Below are 17914 nucleotides of genomic sequence, written 5' to 3' on the forward strand. Positions count from 1 at the left end.
AGACCTACGTGTAGAAATGGCATAGTCTTGATTTCAATACTGGTGGAACCACTTGAATAGAGCTGATTTTACTTCAGGAAACGTGCACATCTTCATTCGTTTCAAATTCGGATTAATGCATTCTACCGCTTTAGAAGTTTCTCTTTGTCTTTTAATACTACTGAATTGACAGAGTACTAGCTTAGACATCTTTAATAGTAAAGAAAACTCACTCTGTCTCTCAGGCACTTATCAGCAAATGATCGAACTATAAAGGATGAAGTTCAACGCATCTTAACGTGGGTCAGCCTTTGAATAAAGGTTCAATCAGTTGTAGGGCTCGACCGATGGCATTTTTTGGCCGATGGGCCGATGCCGATTGTTGGCCGATTGTTCAAAGATGGCCGATGGCCGATGGCCGATTGTTTTCCTCCAAATGGCCGATTGCCGATGGCCGATGGCCGATGCCGTTGGCCGATGGCAAAAAAAAAAAAAAAATCAAACAGAAATAAATTGATAAAATTGTCAGAGATTTAAAGGATGATTGATTCATTTCACTTTACTTCCTTTCTACGAATAAGGAATTGCAATCACAAAAAATAAAAAAAAAATCAGATTTTCACCTAAATTTTTATTTTACGATCACCCAATTCAAACACAAGTTTTTTCGGCACATCTGTACATGCATATGTACCTAAGAACATGTAGATGACAGAAATATCCATTTTGAACGCTTCCTCAGTTAATTATCGCAAATTCTCTTGTGATGTCTTCATGCGCGTAAACTTACGTCACTCAAAAACGTTATGAAATAGTAAGTTGAAAATTCATACGTACGTAGTATGATCTAAAGGTTAGAGGACAAGTTGTATAAAACCTTACCCTGAATAGTTCACATTACCGAAGCAAATCTATCTACAAAATAGTCACCTTGAACGACTATGCACTTCTGCCAATGTTCGTATAGCTTTTAGAAGCGCTCCTGGAAGACATTTTCGCAACCTCCTGTAAGGCCTCTTGCGCTGCTGCTTTAACTTCATCGTAGGGAAGAAGGCGACTTTCATGTTGAGGATGCACGGTTCGATTGGTCAATACTCTGATATGACAAACAAATAACATAACATTTCGTCGGACTTAGCTCCGTGTGACTTTTACCTGTTCCCAGCAAAAAAACATTTGCATGGACGATGCTTTCCTCCGTCAGGAGAAGATAAAGCTGCATCATAGAAGGTAGCGAAAAATGGCTTTCAGAAGTGTTTCCAAAAGTTATATAAACACTGGCAGAAGTACATTGTCCCTCAAGGTAAACTTTTGAAGGTGGATGTGCTTCTGTAATGTGAACTATTCTGGGTAAGGTTTTATACAGCTTGTCCCGAACTTTTGGATCGTACTACGTACAATCTATATAGGGTGTAGTTATGCTTTTCCTTTTTTGACTGCTGTACAATGAAAGATAAAGAACAACAGCCAGAAAAAAAAGAAAGAAAGAAAGAAAGAAAAAAGGAAGAAAAACAAAAAGTCTGTTTAATAAACAATTGATTTTTTTTTTAATTGAACATATAACTAAGATTTCAGTAATATTGTAATGATGTATGGATTTAAGTTCACTAATCATAGTTAAAAAACATTAAATTATGTTGTTAAATCATTCAAAAAAAATTAAGAATAAAACTATGAAACCGTCAACAAATTACTCAATTAAATTGGAAAGATTGCACGTAGACATTTTTTAGTCATCAAATTAAAAAAAAAGATAACAGATAAATTACAATACTAAATCATAAAAGAAATATTTTTTTCTTATTTAAAATTTATGAATAGAAAATTTTGCATTTTTCAAAAAACTAAAACAGTGACATAAATTTTGCTGGGAAAAAAATTGCCATGAAAAGAGCGAGGTTCTTAAAGCGCAGCTATAAACAAAATCAATATTTACACAAAGTTAATAACTGAATACATATGACTACTTGATCTGATGTTTGCATACATAATATTGAACAATTAGATTGTTTAATCTTTTATGAAGCTTTACAAACAAGTTCAAATTAAATTGTTCAATTTAACAGTAATTTTCTGAAATTTAAAAAATTGCATAATAGAAAATCCTTGAAACTTTTCTATAAAAAACGAAAATAACTTATTCATTGATTTTATATAAATACATAAAAATAGTTACTTACAACAGAAAAAAAAATCGATTGCTATTAATGATACAAAAAAGATGGCGCATTACGAAATGAAGGGGGGGGGGTCACCCTCTGATTTTGCAGTAACTCACACTTCGGCCCCAACCTCGGCCTAATATTTGTAGTACAGAACCGCTAAAACCAACACCTCGGAAGAGTTTCTGAATCTTTTTCCGCATTTCCGAAGAAAAAATTCAAAAGTCCCTTCGATTTCCGAATTGTGTCACCATTCAAAACGTCTTTCTTTAATCAATTTCTTAAATTAATGCTTTAAATTCTTTCTAAACAATAGATAAAGTTTGAAAAAAAAAATCTCTAATTTTATGAATGGTGTTAGTTTTAAACAACTCAGGAGTATAACTAGAGTTTAATTTCAGAAATTGAGGGAGTGGGAGGAGGGGCACACAAGTGTTCTCGGAAATTCAAAATAGTCGTAAAAAATAGAGTTCAAAATAATCATAAACATTGAGCAAAAAAACCCTTCCGAAACTTGCACCCGAGTTTGCATTGACTTGCAGTGGCGGATTTAAAATACAGAGTGTTTTAAAATGAATAGCGGGGTTTTGCCATCTCATATTTGTTTCCATAGTCTCCAATTCGGCAATATATCACCAAATAACCGACAGTCTGAGACGCTATCTTAGTTTTGCATTGAAATAAGTAATTAATAGCCACAAAAAATGAGTAAACAGGCTTTTCAGAACACCCGATCGAAAACAAAAAGGGAAGTGCACAACTGGAACGTACGCACACCCCACACGCAAAAACTTATCCTTCTACAGTTTACCATTTTGGAGTTATGACTTATGAGAGATACTACGTACATCCAGCAGCAAGAAACAACGCAATAATTAACTTGTTTGGTACCTGAATGCAGTATTAAAAACTCTTTCAGGGGTGACTCAAATAAAAATTCATACTGAAATTTAGTAAACAATTTTATATGAAAACAACCTTTACTTTGTATTAAAAGGTAAAACATCAAAGGTCTTTTTTTTTCAAAAACATCGGCCAATTCCATCGGCTTTTCGAAGTTTTTAAGGCCGATGGGCCGATGTTTCTTGCAATTTAGCATCGGCCGCCGATGCCGATGCCGATGGCTAAATTGTTGAACCATCGGCGCCGATGCATCGGCCATTCCGATGTATCGGTCGAGTCCTAATCAGTTGACTTGACAACTTAACTGCTAAAAGCAGATTCGTAGTCCAGCAACATGTTTACAGTACAGTAGGGTAGACAGGGACACGTTTACACGGATTTTTTCCAATGAATTTTCTAATTTTTATGTTTTAAATTAAGTTATGATGTTTAAATTAATGCGGTTTTATGAGGGAGTTAATGGAGTCAAAATTGGTATAGTCAGTTGTTGTTCAGCTTGTGTTTTCAACCGTTAAAAAAATTATTTTTGAGTCCATGTCGGTTGCATAAAGTTGTCCCGGACACGGGGCACGTTTACGCATATTTATTTTGACTCCTGTTAGTGTTTTGAACATAATGTCTTACCATCAATAAAAGAAAGTAAATTTGTTGCAGACTGAATAGCGTAAAAAGTTGGCGCTGAAAGGGCATGAAGACAGCACTATAGATTGTAAGCTATAAGATACACATGTGTATCTTAATTAAAAATTAAATGGTAATTTTGAAAACTAAATAGCCGGAAAATACTGAAAATGTTTAAGACAGTTTGGAGCAAAAAAAGTGTCAGGAGCACGTTTAAGTAAGATACAGTAAGAACGATCGTAAAGGTGCTCCGACGTTCAATAAGTTAACTTGCCCCGTCGCTAAGTTTGGATTTATTTTTAACGTGCAAAAAAATTTAGTATCATTTCAGTTCATACAAATACAATTCTCAAATAAATAAATAAATAAATAAATTTTGCTAATTTTTATATATTTGTTTTTTGTTCACTAAGTATTATCTTTTCCCAATAAGCTTCAAAATGTTTGGCACAAAATTTACTCAACTTGGTAAAAAACAGATCTACATGCAGGACCGAAGCTCGGCTAATGCGGAAAAACTTGTGAGAATATTTGCTAGGGAGTAGCATCAATCTGTTATGACTGTTGGCTCTCCGTTCATTTTGAAAAATGGGCACTGCGTAAACGTACCCATGCGTAAACGTACCCCGGTCTACCCGGGTACAAAAGAAAGCTAGCTGTACTCATTTCCGCATGTGTAACTCCTTTTTCGCACATTGGCTCAACAGGTGTTCTCCATGCTTTAAAAGTATATGCAGGAATTGCAAGGAAAGGTGAATGGATTTTTCTCTCGTAATCAATTGTTTCTTTCTTTTTTTTTCGTTCTTCCTTCGAAGATAGGAGATCGGATAGGAGATATTGAGATATATTAGCATGGAATTAAAGACCAAGGGATCGGGTCTTGATAAAAACGAGTTCTAGTAATGTTCGAGTTATCGCGAATTGACTGTGTGTATATATATATGAAGAAACTTTCACACAAGCAGATATAGTATATGAACCTGGACAATTCAAACAAATTAAACACAATTAAGCCTCACAACACAGTTCAATAGGCATCATAGGCAGCACTTTGATAGTAGTAGTAGATGTGTTATTATCAATAGAGAACTTGAACAAGAAGGAATAAAAATTTTAACCATGAGCAAAAAGGACTGAAAATATTTACCATTTGACTTTTCTGGTATCCCCTTTGTTAGAGTTGTAAGATGTTGTGTCGGGGTTCTAGTGTTGCGTTTTTGAGGCAATTTCACCTGTAGCACTCACATCTCATGGCTTTCCCTGCCCATGGTCCAGTCCCTCTGATGAGGCCCCAGGGTGTTTTGGGACTTTGGTTCAAATTTTCATTCCTTCTTGTTCAAATTTTCTATTGCTAATAATATATGTATGTATACATGCATCCAATGCTTTACGTTTTATTACTTTTAAACATTCTATTTAAACACTTAAATTGGCATCTATTAACATTCCTCAATTCTTTGAGAAATATGTACGTGTGAAGTACAACGCTTATGAAGTTCAAATTTTGAAAGTCATAGCATATGCTTCGGGATCCCACTGAGCTCTCTTCCTAATGCAAAAGAAGAAAGAAAATACGACTTTTGTCAAGCATTCTTTGGCCATCGCAGTAGTTAATGGCTAGTTTTCTTAAATGAAATGAAAAACAAATGACGAAAAAACTTGAGCGTGTTTCAAATGTATGTGAGTGTGAAATAAAGTTTTTAATTCAGCTATTTTATTTCTGAATGTTTTAGTTTGTGCTACAATTGTAAGCCTAATAACATATATCTCCATTATTTCTAGGTGCGGCAGTCCTTGTGTGGATTTTTGGCGGAGGTTTTTACAGTGGAACGACAACTCTAGAAGTGTACGATCCGAAAATCTTAGTATCAGAGGAAGAAGTAATAGTTGTTTCAATAAATTACAGAGTAGCATCCCTAGGATTTTTATACTTCGATAGACCAGACGTACCAGGAAATGCTGGAATGTTTGACCAGTTAATGGCATTAGAATGGATAAGAGATAATATTGCATCTTTTGGAGGCAATCCAAACAACATCACAATTTTCGGAGAAAGCGCCGGTGCAGTAAGCGTGGGATTACATCTTTTGTCTCCTCTTAGCCGTAATTTTTTCAATCAGGCTATTCTTCAGAGCGGATCTGCAACGTCCCCTTGGGGAGTCCTTGACAGGAAAGAAATCATGAGGAGAGGATTGAAGCTCGCAAAAGCTTTGAAATGCCCTCATGACGAAAACGACTTGGATCCCGTGGTGGAATGCTTGTTGACCAAAGACGCGGCTGATCTGGTCAATAATGAGTGGGATGGCTATGGAGTTGTCGAGTTTCCGTTTGTCCCTGTTGTCGACGGAGCCTTCCTTGATGAAACTCCAATCCAGTCGTTGTTGTCGAAGAATTTCAAAAAGACCAATATCATGGCTGGAAGTAATACTGATGAGGGCAACTACTTTATAATCTATTACCTGACTGACTTGTTCAAGAATCAGGAAGACATTTACGTAAATAGGGAAGAATTTGTTCAAGCTGTAAAGCGACTAAATCCTCAAGTAGGGGATCTCGCTCATGAGGCAATTATTTTTGAGTACACGGACTGGATGAATCCGGAGGACACCATCAAAAACAGAGACGCAATTGATAAACTTGTAGGAGACTACCAGTTCATTTGCAGTGTGAACGATTTTGCTCTAAGGTATGCTGAGACTGGAAACGATGTGTACATGTATTATTTCTCTCAGCGTTCTACTGTGCATCCATGGCCGAAATGGATGGGAATACTGCATGCAGATGAGATAAATTTCATTTTTGGAGAACCTCTGAATCCATCTTTTGGCTACACAAAAGCTGAAGAACAGTTGAGCAGACGAGTCATGAGATACTGGGCCAATTTCGCAAAAACAGGGTAGGTTTTTCATTATTTTTTGTTAGTATAATGTACAAAAGATTTATTATTGGTATAATATACGATTAGTTATATGTATGAAGAAAGATACATATGCAAAATTAATAGGGAATTGCATATGCATGAAAGATCAATACGAAAATCCCCTTTTTCATTTCAGAGTTACAACCAATTTTAAAGCAAAATACTTCCCATGCAAATGACTCACGCATAGTTTAAGAAATAGTCCACTTTTTAGGAAGTATGTGCTTGTTGCTTGAGTTTTGCTAGTGGTGATTTATAAGATACAATATCAGTTTGTGTGAGATTATTTTGTTTTGCCAAAAATCTCAATGCTTTAAAGTGATGAGAATATTTAGAATTGGGATAGAAAAGAAGCACCTGTTGTTTAACTTCATATTTAACAGTTTTTGTAAAATTAAAATGAGGCTAAGTACTCATATCAGCATATTTTGCTGGGAAACTAACATTATGCTTACAGAACAAGTAATTCCTTTCGAAATCATTGGTCATCTACGGTATAAAACTTGATTATCTACGGGGCTATGGCCAATCGCCATCAAATGAACTATGAAGCGAGAACACAACATATTTTGTTCTTATATGTTCTGTGCATTTTACGTATAGTTTACTGTTTTGAATTGTAAAGTAATTAACTACAATAGAGGTTACCAAATTCTGCGCTGAGGCCCTCTCGTGTCCCACAGTGAGACTCCCATTATTATTTTTTCTTAAGAAAACAGAAAACTGTCAAACATACAATTAAAGTACTTTTGTGACTTATACACAGTCGTCTAAATGAACAGTTGTGTACATGTATGCAATGTACAGAAAAGGTTTTAAAAAAATGAGTAGTTTGATTTTGTGCACACTTCTTGATTACACGCATTTTTACAATTAAGAAGAAACGTGAAAAGTAGAGAATGCATTTATTTGATGCATTCTCTAACCCAATTCTTAACACAGGACTACAGGAATTTTTTATTTGAGTAATTTATTCTACTGTTGAACGTTATAGCTCATTTCACTTTCTGCAGAATAAATTTTCATCAATATTTTATAAATTGTAGTTAATTTAAACTGAGAGTACATTCTTAGTTAAAAATATTGAACTTCGCATTTAAAATCTGCCACTTCCCACTGCCCCAAACATATAATGAATCATTTTAGCGATTACTTGAGGTAGAGTAGTTATTATGTTTATTCTGGAGTGAGATCCGAATCAAATCTAATTTTCTTCACCGTCCCTGCTCCATACATCCGTTGCCATGACAAATGGCCTTCGGGCAACATGTAACCGTGTTACCTCCACTAATTGCCTCTTAAAAAGAAATACTCAATGGCATTTAGTTCCCGATCGGTTCGAAAGCATTACGGTTGCAGTGGAGGATTGTCAACCACAGCCACCCCTCTTCTCTACTGATCCCCCTATTCTGATTTGATTCCCTTTTGATTCCCAGTTCTCGAGAAGAGACATCGAGGCAAATTGGAATGTCGTCGGCAATCGATGAAAAGCGGAAACTAATCTGCGAAACAGAGAAGAATGTGGTAAAAGGAATTTATTGCTTATATACATAGAAAACCGCCCTGTGTTTGGATACATTATCTTCCATTTCTGGGAAGTGAAATTTCCGGGATTTTCAGAGGAATTTGTAGAATTTGCTGCATAAGTTTCGGATTTTAACTCCATTAAGATGATAGGGTTTTGATTTAGTTTTATGCTTTCAGAATACAGAATAGGTATTGCAACACATATTATAAAATATTACGATAAAATGTGCTAAAAAATTACAAAATTGGACTTTTAGGAAATGAATTTGAAACGAACCGCATTGTAAATACGACAAAAATAATAGTTTAAATGGAAGGTGTTATGCAGGAGAGGGGGGGGGTGGATTGGGTCAATAGCTATAAATCTGACAACCCAAAAACAAAAGTTATAGAGTCAGTTGAGCTAAATAGACATAGATTTTCAATGTTTCAACTGTAGATCCTTCCCTTTCTCCTGGGCGAGTTGAGATATAGAATTATGTACATTGTGTCCAAGCCTACATTTTCTGTGAGTAACTGTATTTTTGACTTAAACTGAATTTAATTTTTGACTTGATGACTGTTTTTTTTACTGAATAAAATTATTTTTTAAATTGCATCAGAGGCTATAAGGGGTAGATGAAAATATTCCATTTCGCCCCATGATGTGGATAATCGCACTATACACAATCAATTCAATAGCTTAGGAAGTTCTACCTAACAATATTGACCCGATGAATCCCCCAAATGTGATCTGAAATCATTTAAAAGGAAAAACTATGCAACAAATTAAATTATGCGCAGTAAAACGTTGACAAATGCACTAGAAAAAGAAATGTTCATTGAGATTCTCTATTTGTCTGTTAATAAAAATTAGATCCATTGCGAGGTAATTCTTGAAAACATTGAGGTTTTACAGGTTTATTTCTGGTGCATTCGCCAACTGCACACTTCTTCGAGTTCATATTTATAGTGGAAACATTAGATCGATGCTTTCAGATTATATGGTGATGTTATTATTTTTAACAACAGACTATCACAACATATAGGAAGAAATTTACCTCAAAAATCTTGTTTGGAAACATAACGATAATATTTGTTAACAGCCTTTCTGGATATAAATATCGAGCTCTGTAATAAAAAGTGAAATATAGCACTGTGCAATAAAAGTTTGAATTTTAATTTTCTTAACTCATTTTCGCAACTCTACAAGCAAAAAAGTTTTCAGAAACATTATCATTTCTCACGTTTTAAAATACAAAACAATTTGCAATAATAACAAATCTGGAGCAGCACTTAAACTTTTAAAACTTCACTAACTATGGGAAACGTTACGCTTTAACTTTACAAACAGTTTAATCTGCATGGCGTTGGCTAAGTAGAATGTGTACTTTTTGGTTTTGATCAAGTCATTTGAATTCGATTTTTTGGTGCTGTGTTGAATAGTTTTTTTTTTTTGTAATTTGCTCATTTTGTGTGCTTTGGAATTAAAGTTTATCCCATTTCTTGTTTGTGAGCTGTCGGACACAGAAATTGCATTTCTAGATTCATAGCCGGTGACATCCACAGAAACATCATGGCTTTAGCTACCATTTTTCATACTATAGGGGAATCTCCCCTGATGAGATCGCTGTTTTTTTTTTCTTGCAATGTTATTTTTCAATTTTTCATGGCTTCTTGCTCAATTTTTTGATATATATATATAATATGTTTGTGGCCTAAAAATCAATACATGTACCTATAACAGAAATACTCTTAAAATTAAAAAAAATATTCCTTTAATGAATCGTTATTATTAAAATAGTTTTTACGGTAAATATTTTTTTATTTAAATGATTTATGTAAAAGTCGTTTGTATTATGTATAATGAGATAAATTGAGCTTTCTTTTGTTTTTAATTAGGGGAGGGTGGTTCAAAGCGGGTAGGTTTTTGAAGAACTCTCGAAAATTGTAGTTTTTGGATTTGTATCGCAACTATTTCGGTTTTATTTCCTAGCAGGGTTCTTGAACTTCAAAATAAGAAAACAATTTTTGCATTATTTCAAACCCAATATTTATTTATTATCAAACTTAACCAACATGTGAAAAACCGGCTTTGCCCTACCAGGTAGCACAGAGCATCTAAACTTAACTAATTGGGGTTTGGTACATTTGCCAAAGTATGAAGTTATAAATGATTAAAATAGTTGACTAGCTACCTGCCATTATATAAAAAATATAAAACAGTTGTACTTATCTTATTTATAGTCAGTACATTTGTTTGTAAAACATAAAGAAATAACTGTGCTAATTAATAATAGACTAATTAATTGCCATCCTAAAAAAATAGCTTTTTAAAGTTACACTTATCCTATTGAAAGAGAAAATCTAAGTCGGCACACGAGTCAAGAAATTTTAAATAAATATATGATTAAATCCTATACCCGCTTTGCCCAAAGGCACGTTTTTTATTTCAATAATCATAACCTTAAATTAATAACTAAAAAAACATAATGACCATCGTAGTTTATGGTGGATAGTGTCAGAATAAGTTAATATTATTGACAATCAAAAAAATAAGCTGGTCTTTGACTAATCACAGGTTACAAAATTTAATTTGTTTTTCAGAAATGTATCTTTTTTTTTTTTATTTTAAGCCTAGTTGTACCATGCTGCTTTACTGCTGCTTCGCTGGGACTGATAATAACTCGGGGGTGTTCGGGTAAACACAACATACGTATTCATCGCAGCTAACACACCATGGGGGGGGGGCATACGCTTTGGGCCCTACTTGTTTGAGCCACCCTCTCTTATCTTTTATTACAAGAGCCGAAACATTAGAAAACAAACTTATGGAAAATGTCCCAAAAACCAAAAAAGTAAAAAATACACATTTTGCAATATACCAATAATATTCCGATTTAGATTTAGTATAATAATACATGTTTTTTATTTTTCTGATTAGCTCAGTATGTTAAACAATGCAAGAAAACAAAGGAATATTATGAAATGCTTAATTAGATTTGGCTTGTTTTTCTATTTTAAAGTTCTCTTTAGTCGAAAGCGAGCATTTCGACGGTAAATATAGTTTCTGTGTTGCTTACAAAAAATATTCTCATATATTGCATCAGTTTATCTGCGTAGTTTTTTTTTTTTTTTTTTTTAAACTTCTAAACCAAAACCTTTCTAAAAAAAAGAATAATTTAAAGACTGAAATATATAATGAGATAAAATTCGAATAATTTTCTAAATCAAGCTATAATAAACTTTTTCAGAACTTTTAGAAGAAACTAAAATGCAAAGCAATGCATTCCAAACCAATAAATAAATTAACAAGTTTATCGCTCTTCCCGAGTTTAAAAAGAAAATGACTTTCCAATGAAACTCAAAATGTCTCCGACATTCTCAACAGACAAATAAACCGGAAAAAAGAACTTCCTTTATTCTTTAACGCTGTTAATCCCGTTGGCCATCTTAAACCGCGACGCTAAGCAAATTTAAAGATCAATAGAGCTATTTTTAGCAAGTGTCCCCAGTCTTTTGCCAATCGCATCCTCCCTTAAATCCCCTATAACGTATCCGGAAGAGTAAATATCAGCATCTGACCTCCGTTTATGGAGCTGCTTCCATCTAGGTCCATTGTGAGATGGAAAACAAGCCGGCTGCACAAAGAGGAAAAATTTCCAATCCCCTCTTCAATTGCTCGATCGATCGCTACACTTCTCTCCACGTGGGAGCTTGTAAAACATGGAAGAACATCGATAATATTACAGTCTTTTTCAAGATTTATTATCTGAATCTTTAAAGAAGTTTCCGTCTCTTAAAGTTGTGAGTTTTCTGAAAGTTTTGGGACATGAAATATTACTATGAACAACATTTTTATTGCTTTTTTAATGGGGGAAAATCGTGTATTTATTGTGAGCTACATTTATTTACATTTATTTGTCTCGAAGTAAACAAGTCGAGGAAGGCATAAAGCAGAACATACTATAAACAAACTCTTTTTTATTTTTTCAATGATGAAAATTGAGTGTTTATTTTCAGGGATTGATTGAGGGAGAAATGCCCAAATAGAAGCTATCCGTGCTCCATAATCGTTTTAAAGTACATATTGATAAACACATAGTGAAATATGCTCGCATCTACTTCTGATGTATCGATTAAGAATGGAATTTAAAAATATTATGTCTACTTAAACATTAAATTGTTGTGTAAAAAATGAGAAGACAGTATACAGTGAGCCCACTAAAGTTCCTTGCCACTTTTTCAACTTCGGAACGCTTGCTGCTATGTTCATAAACTGCTGGCTAGGTATAGCAAAGCAGCCATTCGTTACTGAATAAAATAACTTGCTGTGTCACCTGGTGGAAAACTGCGGAGTTAGCATTCCTATTATGAAAACGTAACGAGATAGGGGGGGAAAGTTAGTTAACAAAGTTGTGGGGCTTCATCAAGTTCAGTGCGGAAAGTCACAAAGAAAAGAGTAGAATTTTTAAAACTCGGGCTTATTTTTTCGTGATCTTCTACACTGTGACGTGATAAAACGATCTAAAAAAGAAACAAGTTACACTAGTATACTTTCATTTGATACTGCGGTGTCGTGTTAAGCCCAAAAGATAACTATTTCCCTATTCTTTTCAGTTTCACGACGTTACTGGAGCGGAAATCAGGAACTTTTTCTAGTAATAATGAAAAAAGTAATAATGAAAAAACTCATGTGGATTTTAACCGGTATTTAAAAATTAATGGCCACAAAGTATATTTTCTTACAAAATCGATGATACTCTACAACTTTGTGAATAATTTTTTTCTTCTATCGTTTCACTTTTTTAAGATACAAATTTCTAACTCCGGTTTTTTCACACGGTAGCGCAACAAATGGTTTTAATCAGTAATGCATGGCTACTTTTCCATACCTAGACACATCTTTTAGGAATGCAGCAACACCCATTCCGAAGCTGAGAGAGTGACAAGGGATTCTGGTACAATGAATCAAGTCGAATATGTCAAATTGCAATGAGGTTGTTTCCTTCAGTCAAAATTGATAGAATACGCAAAAGAAATAACATGGAGGGAGATAAAACTTTCATTTTCCCAACGCTTAATTTTTAATTAATTTTTAAAAATGTCCGGTTTTGAAAATAAGGCGTGGTTTTTATGACGTCACAAATGATGTATTTTGGCGCACCTGTCTATCGCGTTTCCACGTTATGATAGTGAATTAAATACTACGCTCTACGCTTGCTATCAACCATATCTTTGACAACTCATGTGAGTAAAGATCTGAATTAAATATTATGCTCTGTGAGTGGCATTTCATCATTTGTGGTGTCATCGGCATAAGCGTAAACAATGAAAGCGCACCGATTAAAATAATTTTTTAAAGATATTAAATTTAGTCAAAATGTTAAATAAAATGATCAGATCCTTTGTTTTCAAGCATGCTCTTTCAGAAAAAAATACTTTTAAAATTTTGGAAACGACCCCATTATGATGGCAGGGTACATGCATAAACAGCTTATGAAAAACAAAAAGGAAGTGTGAAATGTGAAAATTATTGAAGCGTATAATATGGCACGTATGTGACGAAAAATGGTATTTAAATAAATTTAAAAAAAAAACATTTTTTTAAATAAAACTATTTCTTGATTAATTGTTTGCACGTCGGCCATGTAAAAAATAAAGGGAAAAAAATACACTCCCGACATGAGTGAGTTTTACATGCCCCTGGAATGTGCAGCAAAATAATATTTGAGCCCTGCTGAACACCTGAGAGAACTGTGGACTATATGTATTTGCTGTAGCGAACTTTTTAATGAATTTCTCTGATCATTCTGTTCATTCCAACGTCCATTCCCCACGATCGGGGAGGTTGATTTAACTTAAAATGCAAATGCGCTATTCTTGACAATACGCGTAATTTTTCAGATGTGCAAATACTTTTTTCTCGCATTATTTCCGTACTCTTCTGAAATATTCTTAGCATGAGTGATTTCAAATAGAATTTTAAAGTGATGCCATTTGTTTGTATTAATTTTTATGCTATTTAATATTAATTTAAGCGTTCAGTATCAAAGGCAGCTCAATCGCTTTATTAAACTCCACAAGAGAAGAAAAAAACACGTGTTTTTCAAAAAAGATGGGTTTTGACATCCGTGTTTGATCTGATCGAGCAGAATGCAATCTTAATTGCTTTACAATATGACAGTATCCACCAATAAGTATCAACTCGTAACAAGTAAAAACTTTTGAAAATTTATATATTGAGATGATTTTGATTGATTTATAACTTTATATAAATGTTTTATTATTATAACATCTATAACAAGTCCAAAAAAAAGTCTAATGATTTACTGCAGAGAATGAGGTAAGATTTTAGGTCATGGTGTAAATTCGTTGCTGTTATTCTTAAATATTGCTGTTTTTCTTAAATATCTTGCGTTAATTTAACATCAACAGTTTTATGTATGTGTGTGTTTCATGCTTCGGATAGTGAAGAAACTCAGCAGTATTAATTAATGCATTTAAGTGTTGTCAACCACTTCATTTGCTGCTACACCTTTAAATAATTAAGTTAGATACTATCAATTTTATCATTTAGAAAAAGAAATATGTAAAAAGAAACGATTTTTTAATTATTATTATCACATGCTGATGGGATACTTATTTTTCAGAAATCCTAGTCAAAGACCAGACGGTGAATATGAGCCGGTGTACTGGCCGGTTCACACAGCCACAAGCCGTGAATACTTAACGCTGTCAGTGAACTCCACCGAAATCGGTCTGGCGAGGAGGGCCAAACAGTGTGCCTTTTGGCAGGACTACATACCAAAATTAGATAAATATTCAGGTAAATATAGTACTAGTTTTTAATATTAAATTGATAATTTCTGAATTAAGATACTTAAAGCATAAAGGAATTAAAGCCGAAATAATTAAACCATAAGGTCTTAATAGGATAGCTTTGAGATGCTTTATTATTATTATCGGTGAACAGAAATGGGTAACAACAAAAAATGATTGATGTAGAGCAGAAAAAATAAACTCCCTTTACTGATCATTTTAAATTCTTAAAATACAGTAACCCTTATAGTAATATCACTTCGGCAGACGACAAAAAAGCATGATGTCTCCGAAAACGCAGTATAACAGAACTCATAAAAAAGAATGATTTATTTGAAGTCCAAATAAATGATATATGCACCTAACCACTTTTAAAATTAGCTTGAAATCAATGTGTGGTTGCTGTGCATCTTTCTCCAGTGGGCTTTTGCGTATTTTGAAAACAAGAGCTAATAAAACAAATCCACTACCATAATCGTTTTTTTCGAACCAAAATTAGTAGGAATTGATTATTTAAAACCAGGATACAGACAAAAAGTTCTATTTTGTTGACTAGTGTAATCGTTATCCCAAATCAGATCGGCTTTCCTCTCAAATATTAAAACAAATGGAATGGTTTAAGATTCAGCGAATTGGAAGTCAACTTATCAGAGACAGACCATATTCTGATTGCGATAAACATAAGAAACTATGGATAAGGGAAACAGTGCTTACGTTTCAAACCAAAATGTGGAAAATTGTTTAGTTTTACCTTTTCTCTCTCCATATTTTGTTGAATCAATATTGAAGGCCTCTTAATTGTTTTGTAACGCAGCTTAAGAACAGTTGTAAAATAGCTGAAATTTTCGGTTTTTTTTCTTAAAAAATACCAAATGCTTTTTTTTACAGCAACAATCTCTGTTGTATCAGTAAATTTAATTATTTTCAGTATAAATTGTAGAACTCGCTCATTAGTCATATTGGAGTTTACAAAAGTAAACTACCACTTATATTGCTCGTAACACTTTGTAAACGTACAGATTGTTTTAGCTGATATTTAAATAAAAAGTTTATTTCATAGCCTTGAATTAGTTAAGTTATTTAAATAATAAAGTAGAAAGTGTCGGTTTATTTAACTGCAACAGTAAAGAATTGAATTATGACTATAAATTATTACTTGGTCATCTCTTTACGTTAAAAAAATCTACCGCTGTTGCTATCCAATCATTAATTTTGTGAAAGATTCATTAATTTTGAAGAAAGAAAAACTTATGCACCTTAGTACTCTAATCTTAAACTCATCAATTATTTAAAGTTTAGAATCGCCTGTGCAGACATTCTCGAATACAACTGCACTTTTCAAGTGAAGCAGAATAAATCATTCCATGGAACATTCTGGCAACGTTCCATTGCAGATCCAGCTGCGGCATTTATAAAGACTTTTCTGGCAGACCCACCCAAATGCCGTAATTAAAATCATTTAGAGATTTTCCTTCTAAACGCTAGTAACGAATCCGTTTTTCTTAAAAATTAAGCAAGTAGTTTGTGATAGATGTCTTTTAAGAACCATAATGAAAGTGCTTTATCGTCAGAAAGTACTTGAATATGCTAAGAAACAGCATTAAGAATTTTTCCGAAGGCGAAAAGCAGATTTTGAGAGAAATTCTTGTGCATAATTCAATAAATTATCTGCTTTTGAAAAAGATAATGTGGGAAAAGTTTAAAACCTTAAAATAAAAATTGGAGAATGATATCAATTCCCATTTTGGTCTGTTAACATGAAAGCGGTTTTGATCAGTTATAGCTGACTCTTTTTCATTTTGCAATAAATTGGTAGAAATTAGTAAGCAGTAGAAAATGGACCTTTATTTTTCCGTATTTTTCATCTCTACTAATAATAAAGCTGAACGTCTGTGTGTCTGGATATCTGTTACGCGCATAGCGTCTAGACCGTTCTGCCGATTTTCATGAAACTTGGCACGAAATTAGTTCGTAGCATAGAAGTGAGCACCTCGAAGCAATTTTTCGAAACTTCGATTTTGTTCTTTTTCTATTCTAATTTTAAGCCACCATTGGTGGATTTAATTATTTTGCACCGAGCGAATTACCATAACATGAACGAGTAAATTACTATAACATGGACGAGCAAATTACCATAGCATATTGGCAAGAAATGCAACATCCATTATTTGTAAATGTACAGGCGAACCTAATGACCTTTTAATTTTCTACTATGGGCAAAGTCGTGCGAGTACCCCTAGTTATAAATACGACAGATGAAATGCCTTTATTAAACTATCGCGCATTTGTGTCTTTTACAGAAAACTGCATTAAATTAAACAACATTTAAGCTTTCAAAAGCTTAACAAGCATAACAATTTCTGCAGTAAAGTATGTCCCAACATTTATGCAAGATTTGCATTCAGTAGAAAACAGTTTTTTTTTTCCAACTATTTTTGTATTTTAAAATTATGTACATAGTATTTGGCTAGGTATGAAAAACACATCAAGTAAATGACATCAATGGCTTTGCTGGCACACACGGACTTTTTTGTTGAAATGTATAATCATTTTGCATAAATATGGCTGGATTTCGTTGATGCAGTGGAATCTCCTCCTTTAATGCTCTGGGGAATGCAAACTTGCTGAGATTGTGTTGTCATTTCAAACTTTCCCGAAGACGAGAATCCAAGTGTGTTAAATCACAGGGTGTTGCGGATCAATTCTGATATTAGAAACGAGGCAATACAGTATCAGGGATTACCTCACGCAGTAGTTGGATTGTTCAACATTAAAACCTCTTTGCTCGTTCATGCCTTGCTGCCATCTCTATTTTTACCATCTCCAAACTGTCATCTGTCGGACTGCTTTCTTTTTTCCTGTTTTGAACACCAAATCAATTAATTTTCCATCTCATTCAGATCTTACCTAACTTTTGGGACACCGTACAGAATTTATAAATTACTCAATCTCCTGCAACAAGTATTAAAATCAATACGCATTACATTAATTCTTCCTGAGA

General features: G+C 33.7%; 1 protein-coding gene across 1 annotated transcript in view; it reads left to right on the plus strand.

The window, feature by feature from the left end:
- Positions 1-17914, plus strand: part of LOC129233124 (acetylcholinesterase-like) — a 39476-nt gene that overhangs the window by 10142 nt on the left and 11420 nt on the right. The window contains exons 3-4 of the mRNA XM_054867186.1: positions 5448-6561; positions 14745-14920. Of these exons, the coding sequence (XP_054723161.1) occupies positions 5448-6561; positions 14745-14920 (1290 nt within the window). The remainder of the gene's footprint in view (positions 1-5447; positions 6562-14744; positions 14921-17914) is intronic.

Source organism: Uloborus diversus, chromosome 1, assembly GCF_026930045.1.
Source record: "Uloborus diversus isolate 005 chromosome 1, Udiv.v.3.1, whole genome shotgun sequence".
Lineage (NCBI taxonomy): Eukaryota > Metazoa > Arthropoda > Arachnida > Araneae > Uloboridae > Uloborus > Uloborus diversus.